Source organism: Natator depressus, chromosome 1 (genome assembly GCF_965152275.1).
Source record: "Natator depressus isolate rNatDep1 chromosome 1, rNatDep2.hap1, whole genome shotgun sequence".
In the NCBI taxonomy this organism is placed as follows: Eukaryota; Metazoa; Chordata; order Testudines; family Cheloniidae; genus Natator; species Natator depressus.
This window is the reverse complement of record NC_134234.1, coordinates 58,997,625-59,022,548: the sequence shown is the minus strand read 5'-3', so window position 1 is coordinate 59,022,548 and position 24,924 is coordinate 58,997,625. Positions and strand designations below refer to the sequence as shown.

General features: G+C 40.8%; 1 protein-coding gene across 4 annotated transcripts in view; it reads left to right on the top strand.

Annotated features, from left to right (window-relative positions):
* Positions 1 to 24,924, top strand: part of LRCH1 (leucine rich repeats and calponin homology domain containing 1) — a 252,422-nt gene that overhangs the window by 114,598 nt on the left and 112,900 nt on the right. For all 4 annotated transcript variants that reach the window (XM_074960903.1, XM_074960887.1, XM_074960896.1 and 1 more), the window contains exon 3: positions 18,675 to 18,801. In XM_074960903.1, the coding sequence (XP_074817004.1) occupies positions 18,675 to 18,801 (127 nt within the window). The remainder of the gene's footprint in view (positions 1 to 18,674; positions 18,802 to 24,924) is intronic.

The window sequence follows — 24,924 nt, the reverse complement described above, 5'->3', positions numbered from 1 at the left end:
AGGGACACCATTCCTTACCCATCCTGGCTAATAGCCATTAATGGACTTAATCTCCATGGATTTATCTAAGTCTCTTTTAAACCCTTTTATAGTCCTAGCCTTCAGAACCTCCTCAGGGAAGATCTTCCACAGGTTGACTATGCGCTGTGTGAAGAAGAACTTCCTTTTATTTGTTTTAAACCTGCTGCCCATTAATTTCATTTGGTGGCCCCTAGTTGTTATGTTATGGGAACAAGTAAATAACTTTTCCTTATTCACTTTCTCCACACCACTCATGATTTTATATACCTCTATCATATCCCCCCTTAGTCTCCTTTTTCCAAGCTGAAAAGTCCTAGTCTCTTCAATCTCTCCTCATACGGGACCCATTCCAAACCACTAATCATTGTAGTTGCCCTTCTCTGAACCTTTTCTAATGCCAGTATATCTTTTTGGAGAGGAGGAGACCACATCTGTACGCAGTATTCAAGATGTGGGCGTACCATGGATTTATATAAGGGCAATAAGATATTCTCCATCTTATTCTCTATCCCTTTTTTTAATGATTCCTAACATCCTGTTCGCTTTTTTGACTGCCGCTGCACACCGTGTGGACGTCTTCAGAGAACTATCCACGATGGCTCTCAAGATTTTTTTCCTGATTAGTTGTAGCTAAATTAGTTGTATGTGTAGTTGTGATTATTTTTTCCAATGTGCATTACTTTACATTTATCCACATTAAATTTCATTTGCCATTTTTTGTTGTCTAATCACTTAGTTTTGTGAAATCTTTTTGAAGTTCTTCACATTCTGCTTTGGTCTTAACTATCTTGAGCAGTTTAGTATTGTCTGCAAACTTTGCCGCCTCACTGTTAACCCACTGTTAACATGGCCTGAGTCAGAACCCCTGTTCCTTCATGCTCTTAGTTTTCTATGGGAGTAGTGTAGCTTTCATTCAGTGCATATAGTTGTAAATAGGGGTATCTGCGTCAATGAGGAGAAGTCAGTGTTGATGCCTACACAGGAGATCAGCTGTATTGGAGTGTGGCTCGCCTCTGTCATGCGAAAGCCTTTCTCCCGGAAGACCACTTCACAATGCTGACAGCCCTCCTCGAAGATGTACATCACAGACCACGGTCCGCCGCTGTCTCTCCCTCCTTGGACGTATGGCAGCCTGCACCTACATGACACCACACGCACATCTCCATATGCATTGTTTTCAAACTTAGCTCCTTTCCAACCAAGATCCTGTGGGTGCCAGGGTCATCGTTCCCTAGACTGTGCTGGCCTTCCTCAGACGGTAGTCCAATCTTTCCCAGATTATGATTGATATTCCCTTCGCCCCTCCCACACTGCAGGCCACCATCACAGTGGATGCCTCCCTCACAGGGTGGGGAGCCAACTTACACCAACACACAGGTCAGGGTGTGTGGTCACCACAGGAAGCCAGGATGTACGTAAATGTGCTGGAACTGTGGGCAGACTGGTTAGCGTTCCAGGCCTTCCTCCCACTTGTTTAGGCCCTCCATGTCCAAATGTTCTCCGACAACATTGTGGCAGTGGAATACATCAACAAGCAGGGCGGTGCCAGGTCTCCTTCCTTCTGCTAGTTGGTCCAGCTTTGGAACTGGTGCATCAAGAACGATGTGATGCTTCAAGCCACACATCTACCCGGAACCCAGAATTCCATAGCCAACATGTTCAGCAGGACACACTATCTCAGTCACAAGTGGGAGCTACACGATGCCATGTTCCAGTACTTCTTTGCGAAGTGGGGCACTCCCCTATGGGACCTCTTTGCCACTCCCAAGAATTGAAAGCTGCCCTGCTATTGTTCCGGGGAGCAACAGAGGACAGCTCTCAGGGTGACACTCTCCCCCTCCACGGCTTTCCCTTCCTATGACAGGTGCTACGCAAGGTTCGACCAGGACAGAGCCATTGTCATACTTGTAGCCCCATTCTGGCCCCATCAGTTCTGGTTCACAGACCTCCTCACTCTCCACCTGCACACCACTTTGCCTCTGCACACTCCCTGATTTACTAACACAAGAGTGCGGGAATATTCGTCATCCCCATCTGGGCTCTCTTCACCTCACATCTTGATTTTTGGATGGACGTCAAAGATAGACTGCCCATGCGACAGATCCTTACCCAAAGCAGGAGAGACTCCACCAAAGCCTGCTACCAACCTAAATGGAAATGCTTCACAACATGGGCCCGCTACCCCCATCATTCACTAAACATGGTGTCTATTCCAGTCGTCCTCGACGACTGTCTAGCCCTCAGTTCTATACGAGTGCACCTGGCAGCATTTAGTGCCTTTCTCGCTCCTGTGGACGCACCTTGGTCTTTATGCACCCCACAGCTATTCTCCTCATGAAGCGTTTACTTAACACCTTTCCACCAGTACTCAAGCCCATACCCCCATTGGACCTTAATCTCGTTCTCTCCATCCTCAGGAAGCCATGCTTTGAATCGCTTGCTACATGCTCCCTCTGCCACCTCTCAATGAAAGTGACATTCTTGGTAGCCATTACCTCAACCAGATGGGTCAGTAAACTAGCGGCCATGATGGTGGACCCCACCTACCTGATATTCCACAGGGACAAAGTGTCCTTATGGTTCCAATCCAAATTCCTCCTAAAAGTAGTGTCAGAATTTCACTTAAATCAGCATCCATCTGCTGGTTTTCCGCTTCAAACCACATGCTTCCCCCACTAACAGAGCTTTTCACTCCTTTGACATCTGCCATGCATTGGCATTCTACCTACGCAGGACTCAACCCTTTTGTGCATCACCAAAGCTATTTGTGGCCATTGCCGAGCGGTCAAAGGGTCAAGCCCTTTCACACCAACGCATCTCCAAATGAGTGTCGGGGTGCATCTGCAAAAGCTACAACCAATCCAACACGCTCCCATCTGATAGTGTCACAGCATACGCTACACGAGCACAAGCCGCCACATCAGCCTCACTAGTGGAGGTGTCCTGGCAAGATATCTGCTGTGCTGCAATGTGGCGCACTGTCCACACTTTCACAAGCAGTGATCAGCATGGAGGTAGGTGCAAGGATGCCAGTGGAAGTGCAGTCTGCAGTACAGCTTTGCCTACGGTGGCATCTGTAGCTTCCGCTTGCATGATGGCGCAGTGCGTTGTGAGTCACCCATATGTGGAATACACCTAGGGACCATCACTCGAAGAGGAGGAGGTTACTTACCTGGACCTGGAGGTTCTTTGAGATGTGTGGTCTTTATCTTTATTCCACTACCCGCCTTCCATCCCCTCTGCTTCGGACTGGATTCCACAACAGTAAGAACGAGACTGGAGAAATGTCGACCCACACTACCTATTAGCCTCTCGGCTAGGAGCATGAGGGGATGCACTATGCACATGTGGGTCAATGGACACTGCTAAGAAACACTTCCGGATTCACGTGCATGGCACATATGCGCACCCATGTGTGGAATACACACAGGGACCACACATCTCAAAGAATCTCCAGTTACAGGTAAGTAAATCTTCTCTTTCCTACCTGGTATTGTCTAATCAAATCTTGATAGCTAATTACAGCAACAGTCCATTGATCCTTTCTCCTTAGTTTTATTATGACAGTAATAAACTTCACATGGCTCACATTGGTGATTTTGTAGTCACAAAAATTTATATATGGCAAATGCACTCTTTTAATTTTAATTTAAACTTAGCATTAAATGTCTTATTGGCACCTACAGCATATATAGTCTCCCTTAGAAAACAACTGCATTAAATACTGTGAAGTTCACCATTTTCAGAAAAGTGTGAAGTTCTGTGCATTCATGTCTAAAACACTACAGTTTGGAAAAAGTACCTACAATACTTGTGTAATTATCCTGCATTTATGCAAATGCTTTGTGGATATACCAAATATTTAGCTTTTGAAAAGACTTTAATCAGAATAATTGATACCAAATTTATTCTGGTTCTACAGTATTAAAAATAGAAAGCATTCTGAAATAATGCTAAATATATAATGTATTAATACTTATCACTTTATGTATTCAGAGTGAGTTAGAGATATAAATACTCACAATACTCCTGAGTGGTAAAATAGGGCCAAATAAGGTATTAGAGAAAAGTATGTAAGTGTAATTGTTTTAAAGTTAACTAGACTGTTGGATAATGAAAATGGCTTGAGAAAAACCACTTGTCCTGTAGGAGTAAGCATTTTGCTCTTTTAAGTCACTGAAACCTTTCTAAGAGGGAAAGTAGGAAGAAAGGAGCAGAAGGGTATTGGAGAAAAGAAGTAGAGTGGCCTGAAGTAATTTCTTGTAGACAGATGTTAGCAGTGAAACAGATTGGCACAGGTGCTGCGTCTCTTCTCTTCTGTTAAAGGAGGGAGGGAGGAGCAGAGAATTTGGAGCCCTTGCCTTTTCCCCCAGAGGTGAGAGTGAACAGAGTGGCCCACATGGAGAAAGAATATTGATTGAAATGAGGGTGAAGGGTATGTTAGAAGTTATCTTTGTTTGGAGACAAGGTGAGGCGAGATTTGTTGCTGAGGAGTTAAAGATATAACACTCTCCTATAGTTATATTAAATAGGTGTGACTTTGCAGTGTGTGAGGCCTTACGGGGCTTGGTGGTGTGAGCGTTTTTCACCAAGGCTGCCAGGCTTAGTCTTCAGGCTTGCAAGTATTAAGCCCTGGTCATATTCTTACTGAACAGTAGTTTTGGTGACTGTCAGGGCTCTTAGTTTGGGCAGTTATCCAGAACATGAGTAATGTGTTTTTAAAATACTGTCGCTCCTGTTAGAAATGATCACCTGTAATTTGTAATGGTGCTACAGTTAGTTATAGTTTTAGATATATCCATAATTGTTTATTTGTATTTATTTGTAGCAGCTAGAATCCCAAGTCATGGACCAGGGCCCCATTGTGCTAGTCAGTGTACATTACAAACACAGAACAAAAAGACAGTGCCTGCCTCCAAAGGCCTACATTATAAGTATAAGACAAGGGGCAAGAGATAGATGTACACAGATGGGGGAGTACCAGTGAGACAGTATTGGTCACCATGATAGGTAGCAGTCTCAAGAAATATAAAGTTTACATAATAAATTTTGTAATTGCATCTAGTAATTATAGTGAGATCACATAGCATTGATAGTGCAATTTGTGTGATTTGTACATATTGCCACAATTCCAGGACAGCAGTTACAGAACCAAACAGTAGTGTTTAAATTGTTATTTAATGATCCAACAAGCAGAGTGGCAGTGAATTATGTAACTATAAACAAAAATAAAATGCATCAAATTTCTTATTAGGCAATGTAAAATTCCCCTCAGTTTAATTGTCTTTTGAAGCCAGTTCCTCTACCATTTGGGTATAGTCTGCCTCCTTATTAGCCAGACTCATTAAAATTCTGTAGGAGAGAGAGAAAAAACATTTGACTGTCACAAACATATTGATCCTGGCAGGAAAAGCAATATGATTTTCAGACCATATTTCTCTTTCTAGCTTTAATAGTTATAAGTATCTTCTGGTGCCAATGGAGAAGAGGACTGTACTCTGCATAGAATGTCCAGAAGGCTAGACTTAGATTTTGGATGTCTGTTGTCAAATTTTGTTTCATTTCAAGATTTTCACATTGCACAAATACTCCAAATTTTTATTCATATGCTGTTCTTGGGATGCAACATCCCACATCTCTCTGCATGGGTGACCTCTGAATCTTGTCGGAGTTAAAAATTATCCACTGCTATAGGTTTACTTCCTGATTTCATTTTTTTCTGTAGCAGATCCACTGAACAGTGTGATTTTACTTTAAATGCTAGATTTTCTTTACTCTTGAGTGGTAAAATTAGTATCTTAAAATGTTGGATCCATCTACTGAGCATGAGAGTAAGTTAGTATGCTGTTTTTTTGCTCCAAAAGCATGCAAATCCAGTTCTATTTTACTGGTTGAAAAAACTATTGGGCTGAAAGAAAGTACATTATTGTGTTCTCTGAGAGAGTGATCAAAAGGCATATATGTATTATATGTAAAATCCTACAGATATCGGACAGTGTCTGCTTCCTTATTCATTGATGTCATGTGTTGTAACCACTTGGGGCCAAAAAAAACCTGAGGTGAAGATGATTGTTTGTGTTACGTAAATAGTGCAACACTGTGGCAGAAGGAAGGGAAGATCTTGTTGGGTTATCAGTATTGCCAACCTGAAGAGATCAAAAATCAGAAGTTAGATCCTCCAAAATCATGAGATTCCCCCCCCCCACCCCCAAATTGAGATTTTTTTTTTTAAAAGAAAGATGATACTGTTTTTGGGTCTCTCTTGATTTTTTAACTCTCCCTACCTATCCCCTGTGTGTGTGTGAGAGAAAGAGAGAGAGATGATGCATTGCCCACTCTCCCAAGTTTATTGAATATGGTGACTTTGGCTCCTGCTGCAGGTCTCTCAACCTCATAACTGTCTGTCCTTTGGCCTCCAGTTAATTCTGTCCCCCTCGGCCTCCAAATCAATCCTGTCCCCTCAGTTTCCACATCTGCCTGTCACACCAATTCTGTCTGTCTCCCAACCTACCTGCCAGTTTTGTCCCTCTCCCCCATGTCCACCTCTGCTGCTACAGCTCTTGGGGTGTTCTTCAATCCCCTTTCAGGCAGGGGGTGGGTATTGCAGCCAAGGAAAAAGAGGAAAGGGGTGAGGAGCTGTCTCCATTGTGAAGGGAGGAGGAGTGAGGGGCACTCTGCTCTCTCCTCACCTGTGAGAACAGCGAGCTTAGATGGAAGAGACGCTTCTGCTTCCTTCAGGGCTAAACTTTGCAAGGGGGCCAGAGAGTTCTGTGTCATCGTGAGACGAGCTCCAGCTCCCTCTGAAATTCTGTCACTCGGAAAACAATCATGAGAGTTGGCAATACTGGGTTACACAGTTTTAGGAAAGCAACCCAGAATCGAAACTTTAAAAGGAATGTTTTAAAAATTATATAATTTTTATTCTGGATTCAGAAGAAATTCCTGAAAATGTTACCTTTCAGATTTGAAATTCAGGAGTAGACTGACTCAGTCACAGACCAGGGTACTATTCTAAAAACATAATATCTCAGCTGCTGGTTCCACATAGTCAGGCCTGATGGCTGGAGCTGAGGTTGAAGCTAGGTGTAGTGTCAGGATTGGGACAAGGGAAGTGCTGAAACTGGTGTCCAGGCAGAGGCTGTTGGTCAGAACTGAGGTCAGAGTCAATAGGCAAGCCAACCTGGTATTGTATCCGGAATCCAGATGTTGGCCAATGCCAGTTGGGAGTGAGTCCAAGTGTTAGAGGAACAGGAGGTGGGTACAGGACTGGAGTGGCTCAATAATTGGGCAGGAGCAAGGTCAGAATAGGCCATGAACAAGGATGAAACCGCTAATATTCAGTTCTGTATTGGTGAAATACCAGAGCCTAGGGGTCATCTGACCCAGGTTCTGCTTAGGGATAGGCTGCTTCCACATGCCTGAGGGCTGAGTCACTACAGGCTCTGTTGGAGGAATAAGTCATTGCGGAGTTAAAAAGAGAACTAGATATATTCATGGAGGTTAATAGCCATTAATGGACTTAGCCAGGATGGGTAAGGAATGGTGTCCCTAGCCTCTGTCAGAGGGTGGAGATGGATGGCAGGAGAGAGATCACTTGATCATTACGTGTTAGGATCACTCCTTGGCATTGGCCCCTGTTGACAGACAGGATACTGGGTTGGATGGACCTTTGGCCTGACCCAGTGTGGCCATTCTTATGTTCTTATGCTGCATGCCTGAGTGATGACTCCATGTGTCTCTGTTGAAGGAGTGAGTCATGGCAGCTGAGTGGGCAGCCCTGTTCTGGCTGCGGGTTTGCCTCCTATAAGATACTGCAGATATGCATATATAATTTAAATAATGTGGGTTACAAGATCATATTATTTTTGGGAACCACTAGCACTAGAAAAAATGACTATAAATCATTGGAAGTCTTAAATTCTCAGTTTTTCAGTAGAGTAGAGCCCTCGTTAGTTTACAAAATATCATGCTTTGAATTGCTATTGGCTTCTCAAATGTGGTCTATAATGGCTTGTATTTTTGCCTAATACCCTGCGCCAATTTGCTGTTGCAACTCATTGATTCAGATAGCACAGAATTCCCCAAGATTAACTATCAGTCCGCAGGACACTTTCCAGCGGATCCCAGTATGACCCATAAACAAGATGTACCTGATATTCTTTCTTGTCTGCAATGTCCAGAGATCCATCAATGACCTCTCATTCTGCAAATAGCTACATAAGCAGAACTAGACCTTTAAGTCAGTGATTGGGGAAGTCATGACATGACTGAAGAACCCACCAGGTTTTTGTTCTGTCTCCATAGTGGCGGGAAGGTTTATTGGAATTCCTGATGAAGAGCAAAAGTGTTTTTTAAAAAAAGATTTTGGCCATAAATTTGTTTCTGTAGCCATGTTTCTGATCCTCCCCTACCTAGGGATTTAAGGGTCCAGTTCCTCTTTACTGTTGAGACACCATTACAGGGGTCCCTGCCAGTGTGCCGGGAACAGGTCAAAAAGAAGGGTGAAGCATGAATGTATGCTGTCTGCTGCACCCCACTTGTGGAGTGCCTGAATTGGAGATCTCGGTGTATTCTGCAACCAGGAGTCCTGTATACCTCAGCAGATCCAGGTCGGGCAGGGACCTTCATGGAGTTGGTCTCCTGAGCTTGGATCAGCAAATCCAGACCATCAGGAAATTGGGTCAGTAGAACCACTCCTGCTCCCTAAAAGGTGGGTGGGGAGGAAGGGGAAAGGTTTATACTCCATTTTTCCCTCTGATTAAGAAGGAATCATGAGGTGGCAGTGCTGTGCTGGACCTGAAGCATCTCCAGTTCCTGAGAGAGCCCAGATTCAAGATAGAAACACTACCACCAGGGTGAACTTCAATCAGCAAGGGGAAATTAAATTATTACTTACTTGAAAGATGTGTACCTTCACATCCCTAGAATTTCACTGCAAATTTCTCTGTTTACCTTTTGGATCCCAGCACTTTGGATACATTTTGTTGCCATTTAGCCTTGCCACCTCCTCTTCCCCAAAGTATTTACAAAGTTAGCCATTGTCCTGGTAGCTGCCCTCAGGCAGGAAGTGGGGTGGGGATTCAACTCTGTCCATTCCTTGGTGTCCTGATAAGGGCTCTGTCCAAAGACAAATTGGTACAAAGCACTTCAAGGGTAATCGGGAACCTAGAGGACCAAAGTTTCATTCTAAATTGGAAAAAAGAGTAAATTAGACCCCACACTGCAGATAGCTCACCTAGGGTTGGAAATTGACACACACTCCCACTGATTGATTGATTGTTTCTCAAGAGACAGAAAAAATGGCAGATGGCCAGCAGCCTCTGAAATATCCCAGAGGCTGCTGGCCATCTGCCACTCCCTGATGTAATTATTGGGGATGGTCATGTCATATGTAGACACAGCAATGAGCCTGAGTGCACATGAGACCCCTCTAATCATTGCTGCTATCCCGATCTCCTACCCAGTTCATCCTACCAGGAGAATCCAATTTCTTCAGAGTCTAATAACCTCTTTTGAGGTGATGGCTCAACACTCATAATTTCAAGAAGGGATTTCCTTTACCTGAGTTGGACAAGAATAGTGCTTACCACTGATACCCAACTCAGAGGATGGGGAGCTCACATGAAGATGAATTTAGTACCAGGCACTTGACGGAGCAAAGGTAAAAGCAGTCTATTGTTTTATTGTAGTGCTTAGAAGCCCCAACCATGGACCAGGAGCCCACTGTGCTAGGCACTGTAAAAACTAAACTATGGTTAGATCTCAGAGCAATTCACTATAGACTCAGGAGCCTCTCTTCATGGGTAAACAATGCCCACGTCCTAATCATGATTGACAACACCAATGCAGTGTTCTACATCGACAAACAGGGTGGGATAAGGTCACCAACCCTAAAAAAGGAAGCCCACCTTCTGATGTTCTGTGCAAAGGGAAACTCTCATCTCTTTTTGCTCTACATATTCAAGGCAGAAAAAAAACATTATGGCAAACTGGCTGGGCAGGGAACAGCTAGATCACGTGAAGTGGAGTCTTCATCTAGAAGTGTTTTAGTTACTAATGATTAAATTTGGGGTCCTGCTGGTAGATCTGTTTGCATCACACTTGAAGTGCAACATCCCACCTCCTTTTCCTCCTGAAAGGGTGAGCCAAGAGTAATAGGCACATGCTTTCTTCCATTTGACCCAAGAAAGAAGCTCTGGCGTATATTGGATGTTCAGAGAGCCCACTTGATCTTTATCTGTCACATACAGGTTTTTCACAAGTGTAATGTTCTATTCCTTTTCTACCATCCAGCATTTAAAGGAAAGAACCTCAAAATCTTCCATTTCAGGGTGGTTGAGATGGTACATACATGAAGCATGCAAGTCAAAGAGCCTCTCCCTCAACCGGCCTCAAAGCCCACTTACTAAGAGCAGCAGGAGCCTCCAGATCTGCAGGGCAGACACCTGGTTATTCATACCTTTTCAACATTTTACTAGGAAGAAGCTGGCTTTGATAGCAGGTTGCTTGCAGAATTAGAGAAGGAACATAAAACCTTGTATTTAGTTCTGCTAGATTGAATCTTCCTTGAGACAAACTGCTATAAAAATCCCATTGGTCAATAGGTTTGTGGACCTTGTATATGAAAGAAAATAGGAACATTTATTTATTCCTTTCTCTGAGTTAAAGTCCACAGATCTGACCCTCCCTTGTTTGAAGCATTTATTTGACCAGTAGGATAAAAATTCCTGCTAGGTTCATTCAAATTTTAGTCAAAGTTATTCTGTGCAATAGGAATTCATTGTTTATTGCTATAGTGTATTTATTAACAAGTTTTAGTCCACATGAGGGATTATCCTTTTCTAAGGAAGCTGTGTTAGCTGGTATGTTAGCCCTCCCTTATCAGTGACTGACAGGTCTGATTCTGCCTATGTAGCTGCATGCAGGCTGAAAGGCGGTTGGACCTTAACTCAGAGAAAGGAAATATTTGTTTAATCAAAATAAATTTTCCTGTTCCATATACTGGCGCCACTGATGGAACAGAGCCTCTTCTGTTTGGTGTGTCTATGCACCCTTCCTTGTTTCTGCACTTTCAGCAATAATGAGGGTATATTTTACCATCTATAATTTAATGGCGCTGTGATGAAAGTAAACTCTGCTTCCCATTCTGACTTTCCTATTATATATCCGATTATACCAACCTCTTGCTCTACTCACTGTTATTAAAATAATTGAGGGCAAATTCTCTAAGGTCATTTTGTAGTCACGGGAACCTGGCAAATTAAGTTTAAAATTTTAATTACACAATTTGACCCTTATACTTTTTTCCCCCGTGTTGCTGAGTAGTTTTCTTGTCCTTGAGCTGTACGATTACTGGAACTGAAATTTGGCCCTGTTGTCCCAACTCCAGATATATTTTATCATATATATTTTCTATTAGTTCTTTATTTTATTAATCACTCTCACCATTAATGAGTGCTCTGAAATATTAAATTTTAGGCAGTCCTTACTGGACATGAATATCATATATTCAACTCCAGTTTGAAGAGGGAATTGAGGATATTTTATAGGAAGAAATTAATTATGGTTCCTAAGTATCATTTCAACGTGCTAATAAAAAGAGTGAGGAGATGGAGAACTGACAGAAATAAGATTGTTGTTGCCATTGTGATGTTATACATGTGCTCTACATTTATTATTAGGTATTTGTGCTTTCAGCCTCTCAATGATTTAGTGTAAAGCAAATGAATTTGTTTATTTGTATTCTGGGTAGCTATTATGGGAAAATAGTCTTTGGTTGGAACAGTGCAAATATAGTACAGGTGTACATAGTCAAAACTGCATTATACTCTCCTCCCAATAGACTTTCTTCAGGGCAGTGATATGCCTTTGCTATATGCTTCTTGTCTTTATTCTTAGCCTTTCCGAAACTGAGAAATGGTCTGCTTTTTTATTTTGTGTTGCTGGTGTATGGTAATTTTGTTGGATCTGTGTTCAGTTGAAATCAAGCTTAGAAATCTCAACCAAAGTTGCTTTCTGTATACCTTTCAGTTTAAGATGTGGCTCTGGATATAAAAAAAATTATAGTCATTCTTTCAGAACACTGACACTCTGGAGACAGTTGGATTTTAGGCATCATAATTTCATGAGAATAATTGTCTTCTGCTTTAAAGCATAGGATTAGATTCTGATTATGGCTACTACGGACTTTCTGTGTGATCTTGAGCATCCCACTTAACGTCTATGTCTGTTTTCTGACCTGTACAAAGGGGATAAAAGTATTTACCTATCTTCACAGGGTTTTTTGAAACTAAAATATTTGTAAAGCATCTTGAAATTTTTTGGATACAAGACTTTATAGAAATATAAATAATGATTTTAATATACAGCTTTTGGAGCAGATGTTGAGATTCAGAATTGGATAAAAGAAGCTGTGGAGACAAATGTGAGAGATCCATGTGGGAATTTGGGACATTTAATGCAATTATAAATGAAATCTGTCTTGGGTTCTCAAAATACAGTCATGCATAAATTGTTCATTCTTTAGAGGCTTGAACAGTGACATATATTGAGAGGGTGACTAAAATAGCTTTTAAGAGGGTATGAATGTAAATTAAAGTTAATGGTAGTTGGTGCAGGATTTTAACCTGTAAAGAAAAGAAAGCCAGGTGTTTTGAGTATGAAAAATCTTCAGCTTCTTGGAAAACCAAGAGTTGAGAAGCAAACAACTCTGTAGATTTTTGTGGTATACCTCGTAGGAACTTTACCCGAGAAAAAACTCTAAACCACAACGTAAATTAGCATTTTTACTTAGTGCTAACTAAGAGTCATGTCTCCTTCTCCTGTCACTCCCAACTTCCAGACTTCCACCAACATCTCTAAAATAGCTGAGGAGGGACAGGGAATTGAATCCGCCCAGGTGTCACTGTCTAAATATGATTCCTTTTTATTCTCTGTGCCAATCCACCACCCCTGCGCTATCCACCAGCAGGACAGTTATTTTACGATGAAGAAGGAAATGTGTTCCCTCTAAGAGCTTTGTTATTTCCTAAATTAACTTTTTGTAAATTTATTTCTAATGATCTTTCTCAGTGAATTTCTCAAGTTTCCATGTGATATATATTTCAGAGTAGCAGCCGTGTTAGTCTGTATCCGCAAAAAGAAAAGGAGTACTTGTGGCACCTTAGAGACTAATCAATTTATTTGAGCATAAGCTTTCGTGAGCTACAGCTCACTTCATTGGATGCATCTGATGAAGTGAGCTGTAGCTCACGAAAGCTTATGCTCAAATAAATTGGTTAGTCTCTAAGGTGCCACAAGTACTCCTTTTCTTCATGTGATATAGAAATCAGTGAAATGGGGAACAGTGAGCAGCCTTACTCTAGTCTACTCACAACTTGTTTTCCAGCACCAGATTCATTATATTGCTGTCCTCTTCCCTAGCCTCTTTTCATCGGCCATTTGTTAGTACTGAACACCTGCAGACCTCTTGGGCAGATGTGGTTAGAACAAATTGGGTATGGCTCCTACTGCCTAAAAGAAGTGAATGCTAGATGGTTTGTGCCAATGTTCAGACTTAACATATCCTTTTCAAGAAAAAGTTAATGATTATTGACCACCGGTTGAAATAAAATCACTGTGTTCACCACAAAAGAGTGCTTGCTGCTTTTACTCTGGGAAAGCATGTTTTGTCATCTTTTTTCCAATAACAGCAGCCTTCGTTGACTCTTGATTTATGGTTTTATATTTAAAAATCTATAAAGTCATATCTAAAGTTAAACAATAACCCACTGCAGGTGCACATGTGCATTCTGGGTGAAACTTATGTAAGCTAGAGAATTAATGAGCATTTGCGGGAGAGAATTTAACTGGTGACATACAGGACCAGACCCAGGGCTATAATTCTACATGCCATCAGATAGATAGATACATGCCACCAGATAGATCAGCAGCCAAAGCTTGGAAATCATGTGGTAGAAATAATGGGCACAATTATTAAGGGCTTCATAACAACCCCCACCCCCACCCCTCACGCTCTTTTTAAAATGCATGGTGGGTCAAGGTTGAGAGCAAGCAACTACTTAAAATGAAAACTGAACCTGCATTGGTGAATGTGCTGGCCCACCACAACATTTGTTAAAAAATGTATCTTTTGAAATGATGTTGGTTTATTGGGTTAATGCACTAGCCTTGTTCTTAATCATTACTGGGTATAAATCCTTGTTTATGATTTTAATTTAAATGATTTCAGTGGTTTTCTCTTGATCAATAGTGCAAAATTGTTCAATTTGAAGTACAACACAATATATTACATACAATACAATATGATGCCAATCCTTACTCCTTACGCTGGAAGGGCACTGGATACTAATTTGAAAATGACATGTACCAAGGAATGATGTAAAGTTGTGGGGGGGGGGAGAAATCCCTTAACCATTTTTTTGTTGTTAGTAAGGTATTTTGAGTTTACAAGCCTCTTAACAATTTAATATTTTCCAGTTTAACAAAATTAAAATGTATGTCTATGGCTTGGTCGGCTCAGAACAGACCAAAGAGTATTTTCTCTCTGACTGGCAAAATTACTAGCAGTATGGGAACAAAATAAGAATCGCTTTTCTCTCTTTGTGGCTCTTCCTTCACTGTAACCCAGCTCTCTGTTGGAATACCACCCTGCTGCTGCAAAGATGCAGGAGGATGACCCATGTGGCCCATTTGCACGTCATCTTCTTTGCATCACTGAAAATGCAAAGAAGTAAAAAAAAAAAAAAAAAAAAAAAAGTTCCAGAGAACCCTAACATTAAAGAAAAAACTTCAAAAAGTATGTTTCCTGTAGCAGCTTTCCACCCTTTGCTGCTATGGTACATTGTATTCATATTGTGAGAACTCCTGCTGTTGGGACAGCCCTGGCTTCCTCCAGAGCAGTGGTTCTCAACCTATTTACCATTGTGGGCCGCATCCAATACTACCTGTATGGCCCTGAGGATGTCAACATGGGCTGCAGCTCTGTGCTGATTGGGCCACAGGTTGAGAACCACTGCTCCAGAGACAGCACTTGGCAGGCACTCTTCAGAACTCAGTCAGAAGAAGGGAAAAAAACAGCTTACCCGATGGAACAGTCCCTCCAGCTAAAGCAGTAGTGAGAGGATGAACCATAGTGGAAGCAGAGGTCAGATTGCATGTGGGGAAAAATGTAGTGAGCTCTATTCACAACATGAGTTCTCCCCAGATGATATGCTGTTCACGGTAGACTGCAGAGGTTCAAAATATGATCATGCGTTCTCTGGTCTCCTTGAACTCAGCTTCTTCTCAGAGGATTCTGAATATACCATGGGCTCTGCTAGACCCCTTATGCTTGGCTTACCTGCAGTGAGACTTCTGTGTCTGTGAGGCTTTGGCTCTTTCTTGATAATGGGAGGAAGTGTCAGTACTCTCCCAAACCCAGTCATTTGTGGTGACAAAATGGGCTGTCATAATAGATTATGCAGCTCTTCATAATATGATCCTCCCTCACCACCTTATGTGCTTTGAAGATCAGTGAAATGTTAACAATATTGACATTTAAAATGTTATCATTGGGCACCTTAGTTAGCATCCTTTGAAATGAATGAGGTAGGTCACACTTCGAGAACTATTGTTCCAAGTTTTGCAAACATTTGCAAAAGTGACTGTTCCGGTTCATGTCTTTGAGGCTGTCTCAGCAAGGTAGCAGCTAGAGTTGTTTTATTTAAAATGAAAGCCTAGATTCTGGAGGACAAGAAAGCATAAAAGATGTGCTGATGCACTTCACCGCTGATCAGCTCAATCTGAGCCCCAGGTGGAAGGGAGTGAAGGTTCCTAACCCTCTGCTCTTTTCTCTGCTCTACTTACGTGAGTAAATGAATATTGTTTAGTATGCCAATCTAAACAAGGTTCCTTTTGTTCTCCACCAAGGAAAAATCCCAAAAGTGTTACCCCATTTGTTTTTCTTTTTATGCTTTTTCCAGAGTCTTGGGTTTATTCCTTTGATAAACCATTCAGTTACAGCCAACTATATAATGCTGTAGCCCCTACTCCTCTCTCCTTATCTGGATTGCTCAGTTCTTCCTTTGCAGGAAGAAAAAGCCTGGATTTACCTGCTGAGAAATGTTTGTTCTGCAATGCAGTTTGGAAGCTTAGTGGAGAAGATAGACTCAAAAGGTCTTCCAGAATTTCTGCTTAAAGGACAAGAAAAGGGGTTCTCATTGTTCACTCTTTAGCTCTCAGGGCTATGGAAACAGCCTGTCCCACCTGGAATCCTAAATCGGCATTCTAGTTCTACAGGCTCCCAGAGTAATTTTCTGATAAGTGGCTTTCTTCCATAAGGTGAACTTAACTCTTTTCTGTTTGACCTCCTAAAAAACCTAATGCTTCTTTGAGGGGTCCCTTGTAGAAATAAGTTTGCAAGGAACTATCAAGAAAAGTTTTAATTTGTTGCCTACTGCTGTTAGGTTTTCAGATCAGCCATATCTGCTCAAATAGTCTGAAATGCATCAGGATCCAGAATTCTCTGCTTTTTCACATTAAGAAAGTTTGAAGGAATTTCTGAATTAGTCTGTAGGAACTAACAGTTGTAATATGAGTTGGGTGTCTTCTGTGTGTAGCTGCTAATTTAGCAACTTTTGCAGAGCATTGTGGATCTGGCTGTTAGGAAGGAACATTCCCTCCTTGCCTGGCGTGTTACCCTTGTTGTGTGTGGGGGTTTTTTTTTGGAGAATTTTTAGGCATTACTTCTAACAGTTCAGATATCCAGGTAACTCTGCTTCTTACATCATCTCATGCCAAGAACCCTGAACTTTTCACTTCAGGAATGCATTGTGATTGCTCACCCCTTGACTGAAAGAGTTGGCCTGTTGAATTCTTAACAAAGATGTCCAATTATTTTTAAAGCAAAAAAAGAAAAAGAAAGAAACCACAAACCCTTTCAGCTCATATTTATACACCAGAAAGAAACGAAGATGAGCACAAGACCTTTACAAAAAAAATTTGGGAGGTTACTTTTAAAATTTCTCTGTGGGAACAGAGCCTTTACAAAGGTTGATTTACTGTTTATCCATTTTGAAGGATTCAGATGGCCTTGAAGCTTCCTGATATGCCACTCTGCTTAAAGAATTGTATACAAGAATCACAGCAGCAGTGTCCTTCCTGGTCAGGATCAGAGCATATGCCAATTCGGCTGTAGTTTCTTCCTTGACAGACGTGAAGCCTCATTAGATAAACTGTGCTGGGCTGCCACCTTGATCAGGCATTGGTGACTTCTGCATTTGGCTGAGAAAGGTTTGGAGATAGCCCTCCTTTGAGGTTTCTCTTTTAAGGGAAGAAATTATTGGGATCATAGTTGGTGTCTTCCCAGTCAGATTAGCCTCTGCATTCTGAGTGTCCCGTCAGATACTGTTGTTTAGAACACTGTTCTCTATTCTGATCAAAGTCACAGAAAAACAAACTAACAGTTAACTCTGTCTGACTGAGCTGATTAATACGCCAACTCAGCCTGATGGACATTATCCTATGAGGTTTAGAAAAAGGAAGTTCCTCTTAGGGATGAGGAGTGCAGGCTAACCTTCATTCTTTCACATAAAGATTGTCTCAAACTGGGGAGCAAAGAATGCGCAAAGGAGGAACAATGAAGGGGAAACTTTTCAAGGATGAGAGAATGTTAGATTTGTGGTTGAATCACAGGATTGGGAATCAGGAGCCTTGAAGTATATGCTCCAGCTCTGCCACAGACTTCCTGCATGGCCTTGGACAAGTAATTTAATTTCTGGTCCCTTAGTTTTCAAATCTGCAAAATAATTGTAATAACACATCCCTAACTCACAGGGAACTTTAATATATGTGAGATGTTCAGATAATGTGGCGATGTGTTATAGTAAAGTTCATTAATAAATGTTTGATTTGGTTGGTTGCCATCTTTCCTATTGTTGCAACCAGAGAGGGAGAAAACACTATGGTCTATTTTGCAAGATCAAGTCACAGAAAACGAACGATCAGGTAAGAGAATAAACAATTTTGGCTTTTCCGATCTGAGATATGTGAAGAGTTTCAGGCTGTAAAGAATTTTCAGTGCTGAGTTTCAAATACCTGTGGGGGAAAATGGGTTGCAACAGACACAGAGAGAAGTCTTCATATGCAGCTGTGTTTTTGAGAACCGGAGGCATGCCAGTGGTTTTTCCTATGATCAGTTGTTGGCCTGTCCTTCAGTTAGCTGGGAAAAAGTCTCTCATTTATGCTTGCTTCAGTAAAATCATAGTTTTTTTTTTTTTTTAAATGCTTGCAGCTACTGCCTTCATTGAGTTTCCTGCATTTGTTGTGGAGGAAAACAGCTGTTATAAGTTGATGTCACTTTGTTCGTGCAGTATATTCAGGAGTAAACTGATAAAATTTATTCTTTTGTTTCAGGATGGTGGTATTCCATAAAGCTGTTTTGTTCAGTAAATGGAGATTTTTTTTCCTAATTTTGCTTATATTTGATGTTTTAATGCAGTTTTTTATTCCAAAACTTTCATTTACCTTTTTTATGTGCATGCAACTTGATATATCAAGATATCTCAATAACTGGACTTTTTAAATAGCACATTGTAATCTCAGATTTTCTAAGTGAGCATATAATAGAATGTAACTTGTATTTTTAATGTTTGTTTTTGTTTCTTCTGTTGCAGTCGAAATCAGCTTTCTTCTTTGCCAGCTTGCCTGTGTGGTCTTCCTCTAAAAGTCTTAATTGCAAGTAACAATAAGCTAGGTTCCCTTCCAGAAGAGATAGGTCAGCTAAAACAGTTAATGGAACTGGTATGTTACTGATTTGGATGTTTGTTTTTTGTTTATTTTATTACTAGTTAAGGTATAATCAACTTTGTAAAGAACTTCCTGCCAAAGCCTAATGATACAGTAATCACTGTTACACAGTCAATGCCCCTTAGTATGTGGTGAACTTCTTAATTGCATCAGATAGCACAAAGTTGCAGTGTAACTGTCTCCTTTCCAGGCTCCCTATCATCCACACTCTGTTTTGGGTTCATATAAAACACATCAGTAAAGATCATCTTGCCTACTTGTTGTTCTCACTGCATGACCAAATCACTCCTCTGTTCAAATCCCTCTACTGGCTCCCTGTTTTGCTGCAATGAGTTCAAGTTTCAAGCCTCAAAGTCCCTTCCTAGCTCTGCCCCTCTCAGCTTATCTTTTTTTTCTTTTCTTACCTCATTGTGTTTTACAAATTATGCTCATCTTTTCATTCCCTTTTAGTTTCTCTCACAAATATTTCCAGGCTGTCCATTATGCATGGAACGTCTTCTCTAAAGTGATCCATATGGCCACTGTCCTCTTTCCGCAAAACCTACCCCTTCTGTAATGGCTATAAGAAATCAGCCAGTTATTGAGGGCAGGAATTAGATGGCACTTCATAATTTTTTTTAAAATTGCAAATGTTTATGAAAACATTATCTGTAAAAGCCTGTATATATTTTAATGTTTTCTCCTCCCTCACTTTCTTCCCCTTCATATGACATCTTGTTTTCTTACAGTGTAAGCTGTTTTGGACTGTCTTCTGCTTATTTCTGATCACCTAACCCTTTTGAGAATAGCCATTAGTAAATGAACCAGTTACTCTGGCATTGCTTCTGAATGCCCAGTAGAAATTATATTACAAAATTTTTCTGACTGGTAATGTCACTACCTATTGCTTCTATCTTGGGTATTTCTAAGGTGTCTGTCATTGTGGTGTCAGAAAGTGTTTGCTCACCCATCTTATCTATTAAATAATATTTCCTATACTTAAAGCCTGAACCTGTTACATGGTGTTGAGTTAACTTTGGCCCCAGTCCTGCAACTGACTGTCCCTCCGTGGAGCTAGTTGCAAGATTGGGGTGTTTAAATAGTAGCTGAGAGTATTTAGCAGCTCTCAGAATTAGGCCCTTAAAAGTATAGTTGGGCTAACTGTAGTTGGATACTTTTATTTTTTCTTTCTCTCCCTTGGGATGTACGGGGTCTTTATAATGGCTTAAAGGATGTTTAATGTTTTTCTTTTTCGTGAAATGTGCACTTCATTGGTTTTTCATACTTTGTCATATTTATAATGACTTCTTAATGAAGATAAAAAAGTTATCAAATTAAAACAAACAAAAACAATCTCACTACTTTAAAATGAAACTGCTAGTTATAGTGATGGTTTATTTTATGCTTAATCTATTAGTGGATTTATTTTATTAAGCTTTTATTTGCAAGTACAATTCAGGAATATTAAACATCTCCCTTTTTAGGGGACAGAATGACTAGGTGGATTATTAATGGGATTTGAATCCTGTCAGCTCTTGGTCACTGCTGGTTTGAATGTGGCATTACTTAGCAATGCTGTTTGGGGGTCTCTCTGAAATAAGTTGTTGATGCCAGTCCATTTCTCGTTGGACTGCGTTTCATATTTTAGTTGACACTAAGTGGCATCCTTGATAGCAATTTCAGTGAAGAACTATTGAAATACCTTCCCATCCTACTAGTCCATCGAGAACAGGTTGAAACACACTGACAAGGTAGTTTAGCACTATCCATGCAGTTACTGTTCCATGGAGGGTTGCCAGGTGTCCAGTTTTTTACTGGAATGCCCAGTCGAAAAGGGACCCTGGCGGCTCTGGTCAGCACTGCTGACCGGGCTGTTAAAAGTCCAGTGCTCCGCGTGGTTTCTGGGAAGCAGCCGGCATGTCCCTCTGGCTTGGAACCGCAGCCAATGGGAGCTATGGGGGTGACTCCTGGGGGCAGGGGCAGCACGCAGAGCCACCTGACCACCCTTCCACCTAGGAGCAGGAGGGACGTGATGCCGCTTCCTGGGAGCCACCTGAGGTAAGCGCCTCCCAGAGTCCGCACTCCTCACCCCCTCCTGCACCCAAACTGCCATAATTAAGCATTTACATTTTAGAACATACAGTTTAAAAGGTAAAGTCTCCCTCTTGCAGAAAAATTGCCCAGAGCCCATTCCTGCACCCCAAACCCCTTGTCCCCAGGCCCACCCTTGAGCCCGCACCCCCAGCTGAAGCCCTCACCCCCTCCTACACCCCAACCTCCTGCCCCAGCATGAAGCCCCCCTCGCACCTTGAAATCCTCAGCCTGGAGCCCCCTCCTGCACCCTAAACCCCTCATCCCCGGCCCCACCCCAGAGCCTGCACCCCCAGCCAGAGCCCTCACCCCTTCCCACTCCCCCACCCCTAGCCTGGAGCCCCCGCCCACACTCCAAACCCCTTGGCTCCACTCCACAGCCCAGAGCCGCCTCCTGCACCTCATACCCTTCTTTCCCAGTCCCACCCCAGAGCCTGCCCCCTCTGCTGGAACCCTCACTCCCTCCCACAACCCAACCCCCTGCCCCAGCCCGGAGGAAATGAGCGAGCGAGGGTGGGGGAGAGTGAGCGATGGAGGGAGGGAGGGAGGATGGAGTTAGTGGGGACGGGATTTTGGAGGAGGAGTGGGGCAAGGGCGGGGCATCGGAAAGGGACAGGGCAGGGGTGTTCAGTTTTCTGCAATTAGAAAGTTGGCAACCCTAGTTCCATGGGTAAACAGAGAATTTGCATTTAATAAGAATAAAAGCCCCGCTTCTGATTTAGCTTTTAAAAATTAAAAGCAAAATTATTTAAGAGGTTCAAAAGAAATACAAATTGTGCTCAGGAGGAGGCAGGACTCTTTGGATTTTTGGTTTGGTTTGGTCTTTTGTACTACCACTGTTTCAAAAGACAGCAGATTTGACTGATTCTGCTGCTTCCCGGTCCAAGTATTATATCAGTGTCACTCTTTGGAGGCACCAAGAAAATGTAAAAATTACTTTTCTAAAAATAATTGCAAAACAACATTGACTTGTATTGTAGCACATATCACTTTGGTTAGAATCTGACTGGAACAAGAGGGTAGAAAAACGTGTGTCAAAGCTGAAAGTATGACTCTAATCTTTTTCCCTGTGTTCTGTACGGTTACAAAATAGCATGTTAACATAACAAGGTTTGTTAAATTTGTGAATAATTCAGTTCTGATGACAATCCCCGTACATTGATGAACACTAATTATTTATGTAACTATTCAAATTGCATTGTTTGCTTGGAAATTGCTAACTTATGACGTATTGGATGGGGTAAAGAGGAATATAAATTAAAGCATATTGATAAATAGTGCTACGGTATATGATTCAGAGACGTTTATAAGGATGGGTTGCCACAGATTAAGCTAGGTCTCAGAACCCAAATAAAAGCATTTACCAGTAAAATGTTTCTGTTGCTATTGTACAATCATTTTATAGAAATTTAACATTTTCCCCATTTAACTGCACCCAGATTATAGTAAATACATTTCATAGAGCAAATTGTATTTGTTGTGTATTCTTTTTAGTCTCTGAAATGAAACATTGAAATGTTTTTAATTTCTATTTAGATGCTACCACTTTAGTGAACATTCAGATTAATTTTAAGTATTGGTTAGGAAAATAACTTTCCTGTGGTGGTTGTAATTAATTACAATTCAGTAGTTCAGTTATTTTCCTTGCATTCAGTATGGTTTCAGATGGCATGAGCTCTAAGAGAACTGGCTTGTTCATTAAGACGTTAACTCATGACTGAATCATGATTTTGAGATGAATGTGCAGGATGAAATTCACTTTAATGTTGACGGCTTGCATAAACTCATATGTGCCCATTACACCAGTTCAGACCTAATTTAAGGATTTATTTGATCTTTGGCGGTATGGTGAATTTCACCCTTTGAGAACACATAGCAACCAATATTTTAAGCAAATTTAAAATGTTTTAATAGGCAGTGAACAAAAGATTTAATCAGATGACATATTTAGTGGCATACTACTGACTATTTGAATAATCTGAAAGACACCTGGAATCTTCTTCAATGGATGTCAGTAGAACTGGTGGAAAAAGTCCTAACATAGCAAAAATTTTGCTTTTGAAATATAATTTTCTGTGACTAACCCTTAAAATAAAAAGTATTAAAGTAAAAATGGATATCTATACCACCACCACCATTTGTTTAATTATGGTTAGCCTACTAACCGATTGTTATCCTTGCTTGGGCCATTTATTGGAATAAACTTGTATTAACATTTATAAGAATAATTTCAGAAAGAAATCCAAAATGGATGGAACCACATTGTAGCTGTCTTTTCTACTAATTTGTAACCATTAAAATTTAAAGATATTGAGTGAAATTAATCTTGTTCCTGTGTACCAGCAGGATTTCATAATCCTTTGAGTTCTTTTAAAATCAAGTTGAATCTGTTTCAATCAGCTGGCTGTGGTTCTACTCTGAAAAGTGACTCAGTAAAACAACATTGTCGAGTTCCATGATATTTTGTTTGTCTCAGTTATTTCATATTAAATGTCCAGTTTATAAGTAAATATTTTTTCCTGTTGGCAATGTTGCAAACTCAACTCTGAGATCTAAAAGTCAATCTGGATTCTTTTCTTTTTATATATAATCACCGGTAATAAAGTTTCTGAAGACTAAATTCTGTCCTCATTTATAGTTGGAGAAACAAATTGTCTTCAGAAGGGTAATGAAGATGTAACTGCAACTGTTGTGTGTTGCAACTGAAATATAGTTGAATAAGGCTGCTTGAGCCAGAATTGAATCCAGCTCCCCCTTCCTTGTCTGAATTTGTTCTAATAATGAGTAAAAAGCAAAGCCAAATGTTTTTAATGGCAAGGTAACTAGGTATGCACCAGACTGGAAATTCTGTAAGCACCTTAGGTACATTAAATACAAAGTTTTAAAATTTAAATATGAAAATGAATAATAAAATCAACACTGTTTTTCTTTTGTTTCAATAAAATAATTGACGTGGTAGCTAATGGGAAAATATGTAACTCTTGACAAATCATCCAGTGGGTCAACAGCCAGATGATTTATTTTACTTGCTATCAGTGCTCAAAGTGCACACACAATTTTTTGCAGTAGTTGGGATTGAGATGGTGGAAACCCTCCAGCAGGTCCAAATGTATGTAGTGGTTTTGAAAAGTGAGATGGACACAGAAGCTTTAGAGTTAAATCTGCATGGAAATTATTATAGATAGTTTACACCTGTCCTAAGGGGTGAATCCTCTCCATGACCGTGAAGAGATGCCTGTTAACGGCATTACTGTGGTTCTGCTGCTGAGGAGATGTGGCCCATGTATGGAAATGTGCATCCCTTCAGTGCCAAGGAGCTAAGCTGCACGACGGTAACCTGCATGCTGCTGTAGAGTAGGACTTAGGAGGTAGTGCTAGTGTACCACTCTATGCTACTGTAAAAACTGAGTATTTAAAACTCTTAACTTCAGACTTTCGATAGTGCTAACAGCACTAACTTGTTTGCACACTATTTGACCTCCAAATTCCACTTGCCATAGAAATTTACTTAAATTGACTATTGTTCTCCAATCTTATTTGAGAGAGCTTGTCCATGTTGTCAAACAGGGAGACAACTGATAAGAATAAAATGGAATTATTAGAAGAAATCTGACCTTCATCAAATATTAACCTTTGGAATTTGAAAAGGCATTTGGAGTACATTATTTTAATTGTCTGCAGATGTCCTTGAAGCCAAGATGCAAAACAAAAGCAGGGTAATGTATTACATACTGGAATTAGGAGAAGTACGCTGCTCTTGATTTGTCATACGTACCCAACCAGAAAGTAAAAAATGTTGTATGCAGTGTTTAGTTGGATAAAAGATACTATTGTCTCTGGATATCTTGTGACTATGAACTGAAGAGATGAGTTTTATTCTTGGATTTCTTAAAAGGTCACCAGCAGACTTTGTCCTTGCAGCTACTAACAACCATAAAATTATTATGCTTCCTTAAAAAATATCTTACACCCTGAAACCCAAGTCAGTTTTATTAAAGATTCATACACACATAGAAATATGCTTCTAGACACATCCTTACCATACAA